Consider the following 18,825-nt stretch of genomic DNA (forward strand, 5'->3'; position numbering starts at 1 on the left):
CAGTGACAGCGCACATCACGGCGGATAGAATTCGGATGCGATCAAATATGAAAGCCTTAATAAACGATGTTCTGACTGCTTCTCCAGGGTATAAGCACCTTGCATTTATTTCCCTGGACGTGTGAATGCTCTAACACAAAGATGCTTGAGGTCTCTCTCACAAAAATACGTTCTCACATTCCCTCCTTCAATTTCTACTTCCACAGGCCGGATTTGGCTCGCTCCACTCTGTTCATTTTGTAATAAGGAAGATAGATTACCTCACTTCCTTTTATCTTGTCGCCGCTTTGCTGTGGCAAGAAAAATAATATTGGATATACCTTTTCGATGACTGGGCCTGGACTTTAAAGAACCTGTTACTCTTTGGTTTCCGGCGTCGACTTTTTGATTGAGCCATAGTGACGCTTGCTCCACTGTCCAAATTTTCTAACAAAATCCAACTTAATGCACTACTTAATTCTATCTTTTCCTTTTCGTCTGCCGTCCCATTTAGAAACAGGCGGCAAGCGAGCCACTCGAGCCAGTGGGGCCCTGGAGTAGGGCCCCCAAAGATAATGTCTTCATTTATTTATATTCAATAAAGTTTGTACTCACTCATTCACCCCTTTTTGAGTATTTTAAATTCAATAGTATTCATTCGGTCTGACTTCACTGACTTTCTATTAACAGATAATTCTACGTTAGACAGCGCTACGTCCATTGATATTCGAAAATTTTTGCTTTATTTGAAATTGCAATATTCCCTCAATTTCTTGGCCAATACCCAGAATGGGGTATTGGCCAAGAACGTGATACATATGTGACAGAAACGAACAGCATCGGGTGGCTGTACTGCCGGGCCGAAGGTCGAATTCCGGCCCCGGGCGCGTTTTTCCATTCTATTGTGTGCGGTGGAATCTACTCCACGAGAACCCGACCAGTCGCCGATAGACCGCCCGAGAGAACGACCGACCGACCGACCGACCGACCGACCGACCCACCGACCAAAGCCAACCAATGGGACAGTAGGCCAATGAAGCTTCACCTTAGAAGATAACTTTGCCTCACACGCCGAAAAATTCACAGTTGCTACCAAGCTTGTCATAGACCTAAATGCGAGTCATACCTCGTGGGGACGTCGGTAAGACACTCGTATTCAGTTTCGACGCATTCGTCGGAGCCAGGCATGTAGTATTTCCCATTGATGCATTCGCACTTGTTCCCGGGGCCATAGCACTTCTTCTCGCCTGGCGGACAGCTGCATTTAGCGCAAGTTCTGTGGGAAGAAAATGCGGGAATGGTTGAAGAAACGGGGAGCAGAATATTTCAGGTAAAATAAAATTTGCACTATGTGAGATTTTCAACCCGATTACTGCATATTTGTCGATACCGTGCTGTTGTGGCAAATGTACTGACTTCAAAACCAAGCGTTGGACCAACTTGAGTCACTGGGTGTGTTCCACTCTGTATGTGGGGCTTTTCAACGAATCTCTTTGATGCCAACGAGGTTATGCGACACTGAGTATTTGTTGCTCTCAATGAGAGAGAGAGAAAAAAAACTGATATCGACCGTGCTGGGGCAAATCGAACATATGAAATATAGAATCGGGCAAACTTGTCCAAATGCATATTTACACAGTCCCTACGGGCGGATTTCTAGGCAGCGCCACTAGATGACGCGGCGTGTTCGGTGGGCAGCCCAAGAGAGGAACTAGACCGCACACCATACCTCATCCACGACGCGTTTCGGCGGTGGCAATACTGTGTGTCGCGACATTATTTTATTGCTAATCGCATTAAGGGCGACATTATTGGTTACATGAGTTCTGCCTTAATATTTTCATCATTGGCATAGTCATCACGATAAGCATCAGGGGGTGCTAGATTATCGGAAAAGACATCAAAATAGGATATATCTAGGAAAGTGCATATTTCGTGTTCATTATTTTTTTGTAGCAAAGAAACAAAGCCCGCGAAATAGGATAAACACACTGCCACTATGCGGCTGTGTGCATGGCAGAACAGTGCCATCAAACCAATTTTGCTCGGAAGGTGTCAATCAATCAATCAATCAATCAATCAATCAGTCATCTGTTACAGGGTCAAGCGGTGTCAATCACAGCAAGCGTGTTCTTTCAACGACGCGCGATAACATCCCATCGACGATTGCGGTGTCAAGGAAACGAGCTGTCCTGGGCGGCGCGCCTCAGGAGAACACCTTTGTTTCCCTCACAGATTGTTCGACAGCGCCGCTATCCCGTGGTAGCGAGCGCATTGTCAATTGATATTTTTTTAAAAACTCGCGTGCTTTCGCTCTTCGACAGAAAACAATAATGAGAAATCTCACTCGAAAAATCTAACTTTGCCCTCTCTTGGGATTATCTATAACGAACAGAAATATAGACTATTAGAACAACAATTTAAATGGTACTTAAGTGCTTTTAGGTAACTAATGGCGCCAGGAAAGAAGATACTGTCAGTTTCTCAACGCGGCTCTAAACAATTTGCACTTGATCTTATACTCTAGGATAATTGTTTTTTTTTCTAATATTATTGAACGGCAGTTCGGACAACCTGTATATATTCACCACGGCGGTGCGACCTTCACCGACGACCCTTGATCTCCGAGAGAATCCGTAGTGGAAACGAGGAGGGTTAGCAAGTCTTGTCACTCGTTTTTAGGCCTGTTTCTACATCTCTCTCATTTTTCTATTGTGCTGTATACAATAGTCGTGGCGCTCTGTTTAAGCATAGATTTAGCACCTCGATCGCGAAGATTATGTACATAGGTAGCTCTCTATTGAATTGATCCCAATATATATACTGTTATGTTTTATTTCGCCCGGTCTGTCACGTGATCAGTGACGCTCCAAGAATAATTTTGAACAGAGTGCCTGCATTGGAAGCTAACACCACTTATCCTTATATGGACTATGTGTGTCTCTAAGTTGTGGCCTTGTTCGTAGGCCGATATCGCAGGTTGTGCAGCCTAAAAAGCATGGGTAGATTCCGCAGGCAGTGCAGTGTGAATTCCGACGCTCCTTCTTCTCCGCTCACACCAGGGGTCACGTGATAGAATCTTGTGGGCAGTGACTCCGCCTTCAGTAGGTCGAGGAGCGCGAGATAGCGCTCGCGTCATCAAAATTTTAGTACATCGGGTGGATGGTATAGAAGGACACCAGTGGTCGCTAATCGGCTTTGCATCGACTCGCCTCGCCCGATGGAATTTCTGACCGAAGCGGACTCTGAAGAGCGGAAGAAGACCTCTGCAGAATGTGCCAGATGACGTATATGCATTCGATCACATAAGTTGGAAGATATTTCAACAACTCGATTACAACCATCTAACGTTGTAGGTTGAGCGGTACTCTTACATTCAATGAGTGAATCAATCAATCAATCAATCAATCAATCAATCAAACAATCAATCATTTATTCCAACATTATAGGAGACATACAGTCAGTCACGACAGTGATGGTGCGGCTGGAGAGCAAGCGTCTATCAAAGCTTGACAAAGTATTTCACCCGTTTCACAAAGCAACAGCAGCTATGCTTGAAAAAAAGAAGACCGCAATATTATATAATTTGAAACTTCGTAGTAAATTAGTGGGTGTATTTTACACGCAGGTGTAATATAAACGCATGTTATAAAAAAAGTGGTCGCAGTTTCACCTGAAAGACGAAGCATCAATTGCGATAGCAAACTTGTAGAGAGCTATACGGAGTAATGATATTAGCTTTATCAGCTGTATAAACTTGGACATGCAGCAGCATCGGCAACACGCAGAACTGTTGTCGACGCCATCGGCGTTTTGCCCGCGTTCGCTCAAAATGAGTGCGGCGTTGGTGACTGTTGCCGGAGCCTGTGATATAAATAGGCACTTAGTGCCGCAGCTAAACGTCGCCTCCCTTCCCTCCCCCTCCCCCACGGCTTCTCGCGCGTCGGAAGAAAGTGCGTTTGCTCTACATATATGGTGATTGTAAAGGAGAAAAGAGACGCCTACTTCTGCAGCCCTTAAGCGAGCACGGCGCAGAACGCGCGTTTGTTCTCCGCCGTGCGTTCACTCCCCGTGAAAGACGAGCCCCTCGCGCCCTTTCACTCGCACATACAGCGTTCCGCGCGCGGCGACGATTTCTTCTCGAAATGACGTCATACGGAACCTCACGGCGACGGCGACGGCGACGGCGACGCCGACGGCAGAAATCTGCTTTTAAGTGTCCATATAATTGCTATCGCAATAAAAAGGTTGTCGCAGTTTCACCTGAAAGGCGAAGCATCAATTGCGATAGCAAATATGTAGAGAGCCATACGGAGTAATGATAGTAGCTTTATCAGCTGTATAAACTTGGACATGCAGCAGCACCGGCAACACGCAGAACTGTTGTCGACGCCATCGGCGTTTTGCCCACGTTCGCACAAAATGCGTGCGGCGTTGGTGACTGTTGCCGGAGCCTCTGATTTAAATAGGTACTTGGTGCCGCAGCTAAACGTCCCCTCCCTTCCCTCCCCCCCCCCCCCCCCCCATGGCCTTTCGTGCGTCAGAAGAAGGCGCGTTTGCTCTACATATATGGTGATTGTAAAGGAGGAAATAGACGCCTACTTCTGCAGCCCTTAAGCAAGCACGGCGCGGAACGCGCGTTTGTTCTCCGCCGTGCGTTCACTCCCCGTGAAAGCGCGCGTCCCTCGCGCCCTTTCACTCCCACCTACAGCGTTCGGCGGCGCGCGGCGACGATTTCATCTCCATTGACGTCATACGGAACCTCACGGCGACGGCGACGGCGACGGCAGAAATCTGCTTTGGAGTGTCCATATAATTGCTATCGCAATAATATATAGTCTAAACATGTAGCGGATCCCTTGGTGAGCGTAATTTGTGCGTGCGTAAGGGCATTTTCAAATCTGTATACCGCCAGTACTGTAAGATTGGGCATGTTTTAAATATGCTAAATCTCTCAGGAAGGAATATTTTTCCGATCAGTGCGTTATCGTTTCAATACAAGCGGGCTGCATATGTCACAGATTTGTTGTAAGTTCTTCGTACGAAGCGAAATGCGGCTCCAGAGCAACAGTCCGCTAAAATTCCGCACGAAGTTTGTATGTTCTCGACCGTCATCAGCGTACTTGTAAGTTCACTGCAGGGCGAAGGCCTCTGCCAGCGATCTATAACTACCCCTAACCTGTGCTAGCTTATTTCAAATTATGCCAGCAAATTTCCTGATTTTTATTATCCCACCTAATTTTCCGCCGTCCCCCGACTGCGCTTCCTTTACACCAGCATCCACACTGTAGTTCTAATTAACACCGCATATCTGCCCTTTAAATTACGTGGCATGCCCAGCTCCTATTTTTCCGCTTAATTTCAACTAACACTACACGCGTTTGCTGTCTGATTCACAGTGCTCTCTTCCTCTCTCTTTGAGTTAGGCATAACATTTCTTGTTCCATCGCTTGTTTGACTGGTTCTTAACTTATTCTCACACTTCATTGTTAACCTCAAAATTTCAGCCCCATATAATAGTACTGGAAGAATGGAATGATTGTACGCTTTTCTTTTCAACGACAGCGGTGAGCTCCCGGTCACGATTTAATAATGGCGGCCGTATGCACTCTGATCCATTTTCATTCTAATGTAAATTTCCGTCGCATGATCAGGGTTCCCTATGAGTAATTGACCAATATAAGCTTACTTCTTTGCATACTCTAGGGCCTGACTGCCGATCATGGATTTTTGTTTGTTTGACAGGTTATTCAACATTACCTATGTTAACCTACTCTCACACTTTCTCGGTTAAGGTCCTCAATCAATTGTTGCAATGTGTCTCCAGCGTTTCTGAACAGGGAAATGTCATCGGCAAGCTGAAGGTTGTTGACATATTCGCCGTTGATCATCGCCCTCGAGCCTCCGAAGTCTAATAGCTTGAATACTTCTAAGGATTCTATTGGTATAACTGGAGAGATTGTGTCTCGTGGCCTGACCATTTCCTCTATAAGTATTTTCACACTATTTCTAGCGGTTAATTAAAACATATGAAGCCACAGCTATCACTGAGTCAGAGTAGAAGCCTCAGAAGTTGCGGATACTTGTGCTGTCTGACGGCCAATATGGAAGTTACACATCAATGAAATAACTATTCAGTTGTCAGGCGTATGCCGCAAGCATCCCGACCTTTATGTGAAGTTCGTTCAATCCTTCAATACGATCTCTACAATAAGCCCTTACAGCGCTAATTACATAGAAATGTTGTAGCTTTGTCCAAACGCACTGAATTAAGTGATCGAACTGTGCGCCGCCGGGAGAGCGCACAAGGCAGCATAATTCGAGCGACGTCAATGGTTATCTTGCTAATACGACGCGCTTTAGTGACCGCGCTTAGCGTCGGGCAGGCTGCACATTGTTCATTTCATGATACCGGGCCTCTGTGACCGGCTTTAGCGCGCCGTCATGTTGGCCTGACTACTGCGCAGCAGGCGTGGAGCACCGTAAGACTGTTGCGGCTAGACGAAAATTCTTGCGCGGGATTCACAAACGCTATGAAGGGTTTCTTAGGTCACAGTAATTGAGAGGAGCGAATTATGGAAATAACATCGCAGAAAGGTACTAAAATACGTGAGTGAAGTCGTTCCGCCCAAGATTGATGTTAGTCTCGGGGTTTAGAATAGGCATCTCCAGCCAATCATACGAAGGCGGTGGCTGTCGCACATTTTTTCCCGTTTGCTTTTACCGTTGGCTGTTGCCTGTACTGGACTTGTGCGTGCAAAACAAAAACGTAATGGTGTCCTCATGAGTGTTATGCTGGGCTGGTTTTCACCAAAAACGAAGCGTCTCCAGTTATACGTCTCACTGTGGTTATAAACATAAGCGTGTTAGTGCGTGCGTGCGTGCGTGCGTGCGAGTTTGGACGCATGCGACAATTATTCGCTTCGTTCCTGAGATGCATTTTACTTCACATCAGCACAATGGTGGTACGTCATTTTATACGCCATTTCTTTTCTTTTATTTCATCGTATTGACGTCCCGCGTCATATCATAGAGAGGATTGCCATCCTTCGAACGCATACGTTCCCACCGTAGGCCACATAATAAGCAACACCGTGGGCACAGACACTACGTGACTTCAACTTTGTGCTGAATTAACGATATGGTCTACATTAGAGAAAGCTGACGCTAACAGCACAGAAGACGACTGTACATTGTGCAGCGACAAGTTTGGATAACTATAGAAACTATATTAGGCGTTTTTTCATTGTTTCATCTTGCATGGAGAATTATAGCCTCAAAGCGTGGAAAAACATAATCATCCGCAGCCCAATGAGCATGAAAAAGCTAAAACTAGAAAAAGATGCCTTATAATTGGGCTCCGAACTCATCAATGACAATCTTGACGGTTGTTAGGTACGGACACTGACTGAACTTATGTTTGCTAACACCCAAAAGAATGTCATGACGAGTACGAAAATTCAGGCTACTGCGCGCATACACAAGAACAGCCTATATCAGACATTAGGCAGAAGTTCGCCGCACAGCATTAATGTTACTGCCTTCCATAGCAGCGTACGCTCACTACAATTATGCACTCAAACAGCTCGATGCACTTTGAGATGAGAAATCACAGTGCGCCACAAAGATATACGCACGCGCACTCCTGGGCTATCAGTTGTGGCCTGTGTCTAATCAGCCGCAACAGCGCGTTCCAACGCTTACCAGCGTCAGCTCGAGCGGCGCACATAGACATAATGACGTTCGTAAGAATGCTATACCGCTATCGTAAAAATTTCTTCTTAAGTGGTCATCTGCAACGGCTGTTTGGGCTTTGTGAATCGACTTACGCTTACTATTGGCGGAAGTACTGAAGTTCGTACCTGCGCAACGTTACATACATGTATTTTTTAGACTACAGTGCTCGTCTTTGCAGCGGCGGGCATCGCAAGCTTGCTGATCTTACGAACAGTTTAATTTTGTGAATACGCTTTTTTCATCAGATTTTTCTTACGTCAAAATTTGTTCGTAAGTTCGCTCAGTGAATTCCGCCCTTGGTTCACGAGAGCCCGACCAGTCGCCGACCGACCAACCGACCGACCGACCAAAGCCAACCAATGGGACAGTAGGCGAATAAACCTTCACCTTAGAAGATAATTTTGCCACGCAGGCCCAAAAATTAACGGTCGCTGCCAAGCTCGTCACAGACCTAAATGCGAGTCATACCTCGTGAGGACGTTGTTAAGACACTCGTACTCAGTTTCGGCGCATTCGTTGGAGCCAGGCATGTAGTATTTCCCGTCGATGCATTCGCACCTGTTGCCGTAGTAATTGCACTTCCTCTCGCCGTAAGGACAGCTGCAGTTAGCGCAAGTTCTGTGGGAAGAAAATGAGGGAATGGTGGAATAAACGGAGAGCAGAATATTTCACTTAAAATATAATTCGCCTTATGTGAGATTTTCAACCACTTTACTGTATCTTTGACCATATCGCTGTTTGTTGTTATGTTTGTCGACATGTGGCCGTTTTTACACCAGATTGCGTCCCTGGCTAGTCCATGGCCTGTTCGGGAGTGCACCGTGCTGTTGTGGCAAACGAACTGCCTTCAAAACCAAGCGTTGGACCAACTTGAGTCACTGGGTGTGTGCTACTCTGTATGTGGCGCTTTTCAACGAGCCTGTTTGATGCCAACGTGGTTAACAGGTTATGCGACACTGAGTACTTGTTGCTCTTCTATGGAGAAAAAAAAAAACTGATATCGACCGTGCTGGGGCAAATCAAACCTACGAAATATAGATTCAGGCAAACTTGTCCGAATGCATACTTACACAGTCCCTACGCGCGCATTTCAAGGCAGCACCGCTAGATGACGCGGCGTGTTCGGTGGGCAGCCCGAGAGAGGAACTAGACTGCACACCATATCTCATCCACGACGCGTTTCGGTGGTGGCAATACTATAGAGGCTAGAAGGGTTCTGCTAGTGTCGGGAGCGGGCGCCCTTTCCCAAAGCGCAGGAGAAATCAGTTTGGATGTTTGGCGACGTAGTTCGAAGAGGGCGCTGCGCTCCGGTGGAGGGTTACTTGCATGGAGCCGAAGGAACACAGACCTATGCGCAGACACAAGTCGTCGACAGTTTTGCGTAGCACGTGTGGCGACGGTGTTTACCGTGTTCCCGCCTTTTTTTACGTTGACACCGTAGTGCGGTGACCTGTTGCGCTGCAACGTGCTGAACTTCTGTAACGATGCCTTCAAAAAAAGAAACAGAGAGAGGACGTGTTTTGTTCCCCTTTGTATGGGCGGTTACAAGTTATCTACAGAAAAGGTTTCATTGTTCCGCGCTCCATCCGACCCTGTGCGCTTGCAGGAATGGGCTAGGTGTATCAAGAGAGATGACAAAGTGCGTGAAACGTGGGTTGTATGCTCTCGGCACTTCGACGAGCGATTCGTTCAAAGAACGTTCAAGCACGTAATTAATGGCCAGACTGTCGAGCTCGACCGCGAACGTCCGACGCTTACTGAAGACGCCATTCCAACAGTTTTTTCCGGACCCACCATGTTAATTCACGAAGCAACTGCCGAAAAAGAGAGCAGAAAAACCTGGACAACAGCGATACCCCGCCAGCAAGCGCAGAGCTCCGAATAACGACCCAGCTGAAGCTGTCGAAACACTGGCCTGCACTGTTCTTTACAAAAGCAAAGAACATGGAACGAAACACACAAAAAGAAAAGCAGAAGCTCTTGAAAATGAGGCGATGCCAGTAGAACGACACTGTCTAGCGAAAATGCCCTTTTGCTTTTGTACATACATTCCTTCGTGGTGCAAAAAAAAAAATTCTAACGTATTCATTTTGAAAGCGCTCAGCATACAGTGTTTTTGTAGAGCATAGTGTGCAATTTTGTAAAGCTGCAATAAATGCAATAAAGTATGTGCACGAGACGAACAGATTGCATTCAATTGCCTCTCCTCGAAATTGTGGGCTGCTCGGTGCTGCTTCTCCCGTAAGACTCCGTTTTATTGCAGCTGCTTGTGTATCTTTCATCACTCTGGTTAAAACAGCAGCGCAGCAGAGACGAATACAAGATACACATCACAAGCGCACCGTCTTGTTTCTGTATCTCTTAATCTCAGTTGCACGGGCGTATGAACGAGGTATGGGCCCACGCGCCCAAACCAGAGATTTATTTCATTATTCGTCGCGGTAAGCGTGCTCGCTAATTTTGGAAGGTTGTCGAGACCTCTCATTATTGCATGCCTGTTTTCTGAACGAGCGTTCCCTTGCGAAGAGTAGCGACCTGCGGAAAGCACCGGTCACTTGCGAGCGCCCGCTGCAGAGAGCGCCGGAGCTCACAAGCGCAACCCGCCAGCGAGCGCCGGCGCCATCTGTCGGAGCATAGCAAAGTATTTCACCTCAGGCTCGCACCTTCACGACACTAGGAGAACCCTTCTAGCCTCTATAGCAATACTGTGTGTCGCGACATTATTTTATTGCTAATCGCATTAAGGGCGACATCATGGTTACGTGAGTTCTGCCGGAATATTTTTATCGTTGGCATACGCATCAAGATAAGAAGCAGGGGGTGCTAGATTATCGGAAGAGACATCGAAAAAGGACATATCTAGGAAATCACACATTTCGTGTTTAATATTTTTTTCAGGAAAGAAACAAAGCCCGCGATAAAGGATAAACACAATGGTACTATACGGCTGTGTCCCATGGCAAAACAGTGCAATCAAACCAATTTTGCTCGGAAGGTGTGATTCAATCAATCAATTAATAAATCAAACTTATGTTACAGGCTTAAGCGGTGGCAATCACAGCAAGCGTGTTCTTTCAACGACGCGTCATAACGTCCCGTCGACGATTGCGGTGTCAAAAAAACGAGCGGTATTGCGCGGCGCGCCTCAGGAGAACACCTTTGTTTCCCACACAGATTGTTTGACAGTGCCTCTATCCCGTGGTCGCGAGGGCATTGTCAATTGATATTTTTTATTGCGATAGCAATTATATGGACACTCAAAAGCAGATTTCTGCCGTCGGCGTCGCCGTCGCCGTAGCCGTCGCCGTCGCCGTGAGGTTCCGTATGACGTCAATGGAGATGAAATCGTCGCCGCGGGCCGAACGCTGTATGTGCGAGTGAAAGGGCGCGAGGGACGCGTGCTTTCACGGGGAGTGAACGCACGGCGGAGAACAAACGCGCGTTCTGCACTGTTCTGCGCGTTAAGGGCTGCAGAAGTAGGCGTCTCTTTCCTCCTCTACAATCACCATATATGTAGAGCAAACGTGCCTTCTTCCGACGCGCGACAGGCCATGCGGGAAGGGGGGGAGAGGGAAGGGAGGCGACGTTTAGCTGCGGCACCCAGTGCTTATTTATATCAGAGGCTCCGGCAACAGTCACCAACGCCGCACGCATTTTGAGCGAACGCGGGCAAAACGCCGACGGCGTCGACAACAGTTCTGCGTGTTGCCGGTGCTGCTGCATGTCCAAGTTTATACAGCTGATAAAGCTGCTATCATCACTCCGTACAGCTCTCTTCAAATTTGCTATCGCAATTGATGCTTCGCCTTTCAGGTGAAACTGCGACAACTTTTTAAAACTCGCGCGCTCTCTCTCTTGGGCAGAAAAAAATAATGAGAAATCTCACTTGAAAAATCTAACTTTGACCTCTCTTGGGATTATCTATAACGAATAGAAATATAGACTATTATAACAACAATTTAAATGGTACTTAAGTGCTTTTAGGTAACTAATGGCGCCAGGAAAGAAGATACTGTCAGTTTCTCAACGCGGCTCCAAACAATTTGCACTTGATCTTATACTGTAGGATAATAGTTTTTTTCTTCAAATATTATTGAACGATAGTTGGGACAACCTGTATATATTCACCACGGCGGTGCGACCTTCACCGACGACCCTTGATCTCCGAGAGAATCCGTAGTGAAAACGAGGAGGGCTAGCAAGTCTTGCCACTCGTTTTATTGCGATAGCAAATATATGGACACTCAAAGAGGATTTCTGCTGTCGGCGTCGCCGTTGCCATCGCCGTGAGGTTCCGTATGACGTCAACGGCGATGAAATCGTGGCCGCGCGCCGGACGTTGTATGTGCGAGTGAAAGGGCGCGAGGGACGCGCGTTTTCACGGGGAGCGAACGCACGGCGGAGAACAAACGCGCGTTCTGCGCCGGGCTCCCTGAAGGGCTGCAGAATTGGGTGTATCTTTATTCCTTTACAATCAGCATATATATATGGAGCAAACGCGACTTCTTCCGTCGCGCGAAAGGCCGTGGGGGGATGGGAAGGAGGGAGGGGAGGCGACGTTTAGCTGCGGCACCAAATACGTATTTATATAAAAATGTTGCGAGGCGAACTTTCCTGCGTTCGAAGTCTAATTTCCTAAGTGCGCACAAGAGCCATCACCCGCCAAAATGCGATTGCTGAGCTGTCGTTACGATATCCATCTGCGATCGCTGCTAGCTCAGCAGCAGAGGCAATCGGTAAGCACATTGGAGTGAACAACACAATCAAATTCTGCGTACATGCGCACGGAGGCACCTTCACTCGGGAAAGCAGTGACAAGCGATGAATTGTGTCGCTGGGCATGCACGCTCTTCTTCACAATGCATCGCGGAGACTTTGCGCACGCAGATAAACTACTGCTGTTTTCCCTGTGTTGCGTCACTACGTACCCTAGAATAACACACATCCATTTTTCAGCGACAGCAGTTGCTCCCGTCTCTATGGCTAGAGTGTCGTTTCAGTTGGTCAAGCGGCGGCCTTAATAGCCGCCTCACTGAAAGCACCTGCGGTGAACAGCCATGCCACAGCGCTGCGTTGCCATTCCCCTAATAGACAGGGAATGGACAGGTCATTGTCATGACTGTCTTTATGCGTCATTATTGCATCGACTTTATCAAGAATAGCACTGTAGCGCCCCTGGCGACTTGTCACCGTATGAACTCTCTCGTGTTTGCGACCCTTTTGGGTGTATCCGCGTGTAAGCTTTCGCCTCACTGTCGCCACTCGCGGCAAAAAAGTGCAAAATTTAATAATTCACTCGATTTCCTTTTTTTATCACAAATTTATAGTATTCAAAACGAAAAACCGATACTTTAAGAAATAAAATATTACTTATTTTATTTGTTGTATTTCAAAGTATTCGATTGAAGGAAAATGTAGGTGCAAGAATGTACCGCAAGTGCCCCGTTCGCATTCGACGGAGTATAGGAAGATAGTGCTCGAAAGAGGAGGCACGCCCTTGACGCGCCCGAGAAAGGCGTGGCAAGCGGCTAACGGCAAGTGTGCAGATAGACAGCGGAACAGTGACGGTATTGCTAAATTGCGATAATACGTTGATAACAATACGCGGCGCTGGCGCGTTTTGTGGCGCAGTCCTCTGTGCCTGAAGCGCGCCGCGTATGTTGTGATACGCGGCTTTATCTCGACATTTCTTTTTGCCTGCTGTTTTTGCACGTTCCTTGCTATCTCCGTTCACTGACTTCCATCCAGCAAACTCGGGTAAAACTCGTGCGAACGAGAAAGTCGGTGCATCCTGCATAGCACCCCTGATCTTGCTAATACGACGCGTTTTAGTGACCGCGCTTAGCGCCGGGCAGGCTGCACATTGTTCATTTTATGATACCGGGCCTCTGTGACCGGCTTTATCGCGCCGTCATGTAGGCCTGACTACTGCGCAGCAGGCGTGGAGCACCGTAAGACTGTTGCGGCTAGACGAAAATTCTTGCGCTGGATTCACAAACGCTATGAAGGGTTTCTTAGGTCACCGTAATTGAGAGGAGCGAACTATGGAAATAACATCGCAGAAAGGTACTAAAATACGTGAGTGAAGTCGTTCCGCCCAAGATTGATGTTAGTCTGGGGTTTAGAATAGGCATCTCCAGCCAATCATACGAAGGCGGTGGCTGTCGTCTGCTGTCGCACATTTTTTCCCGTTTGCTTTTACCGTTTGCTGTTGCCTGTACTGGATTTGTGCATGCAAAACGAAAACGTAATGGTGTCTTTATGATTGTTATTCTGCGCTCGTTTTTACCAAATACGAAGTGTCTCCAGTGATACGTCTCTTTGTGGTTATAAACATAAGCGTGTGAGTCTGTGAGTGTGCGTGCATGTGTGCGTGTTTGGACGCATGCGACAATTATTTGCTTCGTTCGTGAGATGCATTTTATTTCACATCAGCACAATGGTGGTACGTCATTTTATACGCCATTTCTTTTCTTTTATTTCATCGTATTGACGTCCCGCGTCATATAGACATGATTGCCATCCGTCGTGCGCATACGTTTACACCGTAGGCCACATAATGAGCAACACCGTGGGCACAGACACTACGTCACTTCAACTTTGTGCTGAATTAGCACTATGGTCTACAATAGAGAAAGCTGACGCTAACAGCACAGAAGATATCGCGACAAGTTTTGATAACTAGAAACGTTTAGGCGTTTTTCATTGTTTCATCTCGCATGGAGAATTATAGCCTCAAAGCGTGGAAAAAAATAATCATCCGCAGGCCAATGGGCATGAGAAAGCTAAAACTAGAAAAAAAAATACGATAGAATTGGTTTCCGCACACATTAATGACAAACTTGACGGTTGTTAGGGGCGGACACTGCCCGTATGTTTGCTAACACCCAATAGAGTGTCATGACGAGTACGGAAATTGAGGCTACTGCGCGGATACACAAACACAGCCTATCAGACAATAAGAAGTTAGCCGCATAGCATTATTACGGTGGCTAGATGGGTAGGTGTGCCGACTGGCGCCTCTGGAGCGTAGTTCACCGCTTCTCCGCGTCATGACGCAAAATTGGCGCTGCGGTCAGTTGAACGGTTCCGCAGCGCGCGTCGTCTGCTACAGGGGGCTGGCGAACTAGCGGCGAGCAAAAAAAAAATAAAAAAATAAAAAATAAAGCCCGTATTGGAATAGTTGTATGTCGTCTGTTCGTGTCAGTTTCGAAGGTGGAGAGCTCCGCATCTCTCGTACTGTTTGTAAGTTCCTAAGCGATGTGGAATGTTCCAGGTCGGAAAAATGACCGGCGAGATTAACGGCGGCGTTGCTCCACCAATCAAGACCACCAAGGAGACCTACTGCTTCGCTCCGAACTGCAAGTCGGGCTCTAAATTTGTGACAAAGACAGCGGAATTGTTCCACTGTCTGACAGTGGAAACGTTCACCCCGATCTGCTCTGTAGCTTGCTCAGTATCGGTACGGTGGCTAGATTGTATCGGCGACGTTAATGAGCAAGCGGTACACCGAAAAGCGTACGTCCATGAGCTCCTCGACGTTGGAAATTTTCAAGCCGCACATGAGGTGCTCAGCGCCTGTGACATCGAGCACCGCTGCGCTGCTACAGGGAAAAGAAAAGTGATTCTAGGCTGATATTCTATATAGCAGGCTATGTAGCAAGGAAGTTCCTGCAAAGAACCAAGTGCTCCGATTGCTCAGGGACATTACTAAATTCAACAGAATGAGTAGGTCAGGGCTGTTGCTCCCTTCTGAAGCACTAAAAAAACTGGTAGCATCGCTCGAAGACGCCTTCAAGCTGTGCTTCAGTTTAAATGAGTTACGAAGGAACAGTGTATCGCCGACTTTGCATCCTTTCTGCAGCTGAATCCCCCGAATTTGATCGGCTGTAAGCGGCACAAGAAAGAGCTCACAAACGATGTTGTTAAGTTCTGTTCAATTATACGCGTTTACTTTCTTGTCAAGGGCAATAACATGGCGCGCGAAAGCAACAGGGAGAAGAAGAATCACCTGAAGATGAGGCGTGTGCTGTGAATAGTGTTATAATGTGGTGGACCAACGTTGCGGCATTGCTGGCGCTAGGCTATTTATGCTGGTGCGTTTGCTGACTCAAGTTACGAGAGCGTTTCTTGTATTTTAAATATATTCACGAATTTAGCCCAAGACGTATTACTCTATTTTATTACAATGAAACAGTGAACCATATGCACTTACCAACCCAATTCTTCTCGCACCAATTTAGATACCGTAACTGACGCAGCAATAAAACCAATAGCTGGATTTCTCGAAATTGAAACATTAGAACTCACTGAATATCATGTAAACACGGTTCCACATACCGTATAAAACCATTGCAGTATTGTTTTATGCATGGAAAAATGCATTTACGTCTTTAATGCAATGGGCTCGAGCGCCGCGTTTATATCAATAAATGTGACCGATTGCCAAGCTTGAAAATTTACTTCAGCATTTCATTTTTTTCTGACTAGACGACAACAACAAGTTCCTCATTCTGGCTTGACCTACACTGCTCAGAACGGTATTATAACGCGCACTTCAAAGATACAATCAGAGGCAAGCGATACTATCAGACACGCAGCTCGTCTACACAGCGCAGCCGCCGTTGCGCACCGCTGAACAGTTCTACTGTCCGCAGCGCCAATTTTGCGTCATGATGCGGAGAAGTGGTGTTACTACGCTCGGTCGGCACACCTACCCATCTAGCCACCGTAGCATTATTGTTACTGCCTTCTACAGCAGCGCACGCTAACTACAATTCCTACATCCTCGGCTATCAGTTGTGGCCTGTGGCGAATCAGCCGCAACATTGCGTTTCAACGCTTACCAGCGTCAGCTCGAGCGGCGCACATAGACATAATGACGTTCGTAAGAATGCTATACCGCTATCGTAGAAATTTCTTCTTAAGTGGCCATCTGCAACGGCTGTTTGGGTTTTGTGAATAGACTTACGCTTACTATTGGCGGAAGTACTGAAGTTCGCACCTGTGCTACCCTTACATAGATGCATTTTTTAGACTACAGCGCTCGTCTTGGTAGCGGCGGGCATCGCAAGCTTGCTGATCTTACGAACACTTCTAGCTTTGTGAATACGCTTTTTTCAATCAGATTTTTCTTACCTCAAAATTTGTTCGTAAGTTCGCTCAGTCAATTCAGCACTTGGTTCATGAGAGCCCGACCAGTCGTCGACAGACAAACCGACCGACCAACCGACCGACCGACCAAAGCCAACCAATGGGACAGTAGGCGAATAAACCTTCACCTTAGAAGATAATTTTGCCACGCAGGCCCAAAAATTCACGGTCGCTGCCAAGCTCGTCACAGACCTAAATGCGAGTCATACCTCGTGAGGTCGTTGTTAAGACACTCGTACTCAGTTTCGGCGCATTCGTTGGAGCCAGGCATGTAGTATTTCCCGTCGATGCATTCGCACCTGTTGCCGTAGTAATTGCACTTCCTCTCGCCGTAAGGACAGCTGCAGTTAGCGCAAGTTCTGTGGGAAGAAAATGAGGGAATGGTTGAATAAACGGAGAGCAGAATATTTCAGTTAAAATATAATTCGCCTTATGTGAGATTTTCAACCACTTTACTGTATCTTTGACCATATCGCTGTTTGTTGTTATGTTTGTCGACATGTGGTCGTTTTCACACCATCTTGCGTCCCTGGCTAGTCCATGGCCTGTTCGGTAGTGCACCGTGCTGTTGTGGCAAACGAACTGCCTTCAAAACCAAGCGTTGGACCAACTTGAGTCACTGGGTGTGTGCTACTCTGTATGTGGCGCTATTCAACGAGCCTGTTTGATACCAACGTGGTTAACAGGTTATGCGACACTGAGTACTTGTTGCTCTTCTATGGAGAAATAAAAAACTGATATCGACCGTGCTGGGGCAAATCAAACCTACGAAATATAGAATCAGGCAAACTTGTACGAATGCATATTTAGACAGTCCCTACGCGCGGATTTCAAAGCAGCACCGCTAGATGACGCGGCGTGTTCGGTGGGCAGCCCGAGAGAGGAACTGGACTGCACACCATACCTAATCCACGACGCGTTTCGGTGGTGGCAATACTGTGTGTCGCGACATTATTTTATTGCTAATCGCATTAAGGGCGACATGATTGGTTACATGAGTTCTGCCGGAATATTTTTATTGTTGGCATACTCATCAAGATAAGAAGCAGGGGGTGCTAGATTATCGGAAGAGACATCAAATAGGATATATCTAGGAAAGCACACATTTAGTGTTTAAGATTTTTTTGCAGGAAAGAAACAAAGCCCGCGAAAAAGGAGAAACACAATGACACTATACGGCTGTGTCCATGGCAGAACAGTGCAATCAAACCAATTTCGCTCGGAAGGTGTCAATCAATCAATCAATCAATCAATCATCTGTTACAAGGTTAAGCGGTGGCAATCACCGCAAGCGTGTTCTTTCAACGACGCGTTATAACGTCCCGTCGACGATTGCGGTGTCAAAGAAACGAGCGGTATTGCGCGGTGCGCCTCCGGAGAACACCTTTGTTTCCACACAGATTGTTTGACAGTGCCGCTATCCCGTGGTCGCGAGGGCATGGTCAATTGATATTTTTGAAAACTCGTGCGCTCTCTCTCTCTTGGGCAGAAACAATAATGAGAAATCTCACTTGAAAAACTTAATTTTGACCTCACTTGGGATTATCTATAACGAATATAAATGTAGACTAATAAAACAACAATTTATATGGTACTTGAGTGCTTTTAGGTAACTAATGGCACCAGGAATGAAGATACTGTCAGTTTCTCAACTCGGCTCCAAACAATTTGCAACTGCCGCTTCACTGCCAAGACATCACGTTTCGGTCCAGTTCTTTCGGTTCTACCAGTGACGGCCCGCATCACGGCGGCTAGATTTCGGAGGCGATCAAATATGAAAGCGTTATCAAACCCAGTTCTGACTTCTTTCCCAGATTTTAAGCAGCTGGCATTTACCTGGCCTAGTGAATCATGTAACACATCAGGTCTCTCCCACATAATTACGTTGCCGCATTCCCTCCCTTAATTACTACTTACACAAGTCGGGTTTGGTTCCCTCCCCTCTCTGTTCATTTT

General features: G+C 46.8%; 1 protein-coding gene across 1 annotated transcript; it reads right to left on the reverse strand.

Annotated features, from left to right (window-relative positions):
* Window positions 1-1,105: 1,105 nt before the first annotated feature.
* On the reverse strand, window positions 1,106-17,224 carry LOC125941824 (integrin beta-5-like; the record flags this gene model as incomplete). The annotated part of the gene is made up of 3 exons (XM_049659674.1): window positions 17,079-17,224; window positions 8,185-8,334; window positions 1,106-1,255 (listed from the first exon to the last, which is right to left on the reverse strand). Coding segments are annotated over exons 1-3 (362 nt in total), but the record flags the coding sequence as incomplete, so codon positions are not given.
* Window positions 17,225-18,825: the final 1,601 nt, after the last annotated feature.

Source organism: Dermacentor silvarum, unplaced genomic scaffold (genome assembly GCF_013339745.2).
Source record: "Dermacentor silvarum isolate Dsil-2018 unplaced genomic scaffold, BIME_Dsil_1.4 Seq39, whole genome shotgun sequence".
Classification (NCBI taxonomy): Eukaryota; Metazoa; Arthropoda; class Arachnida; order Ixodida; family Ixodidae; genus Dermacentor; species Dermacentor silvarum.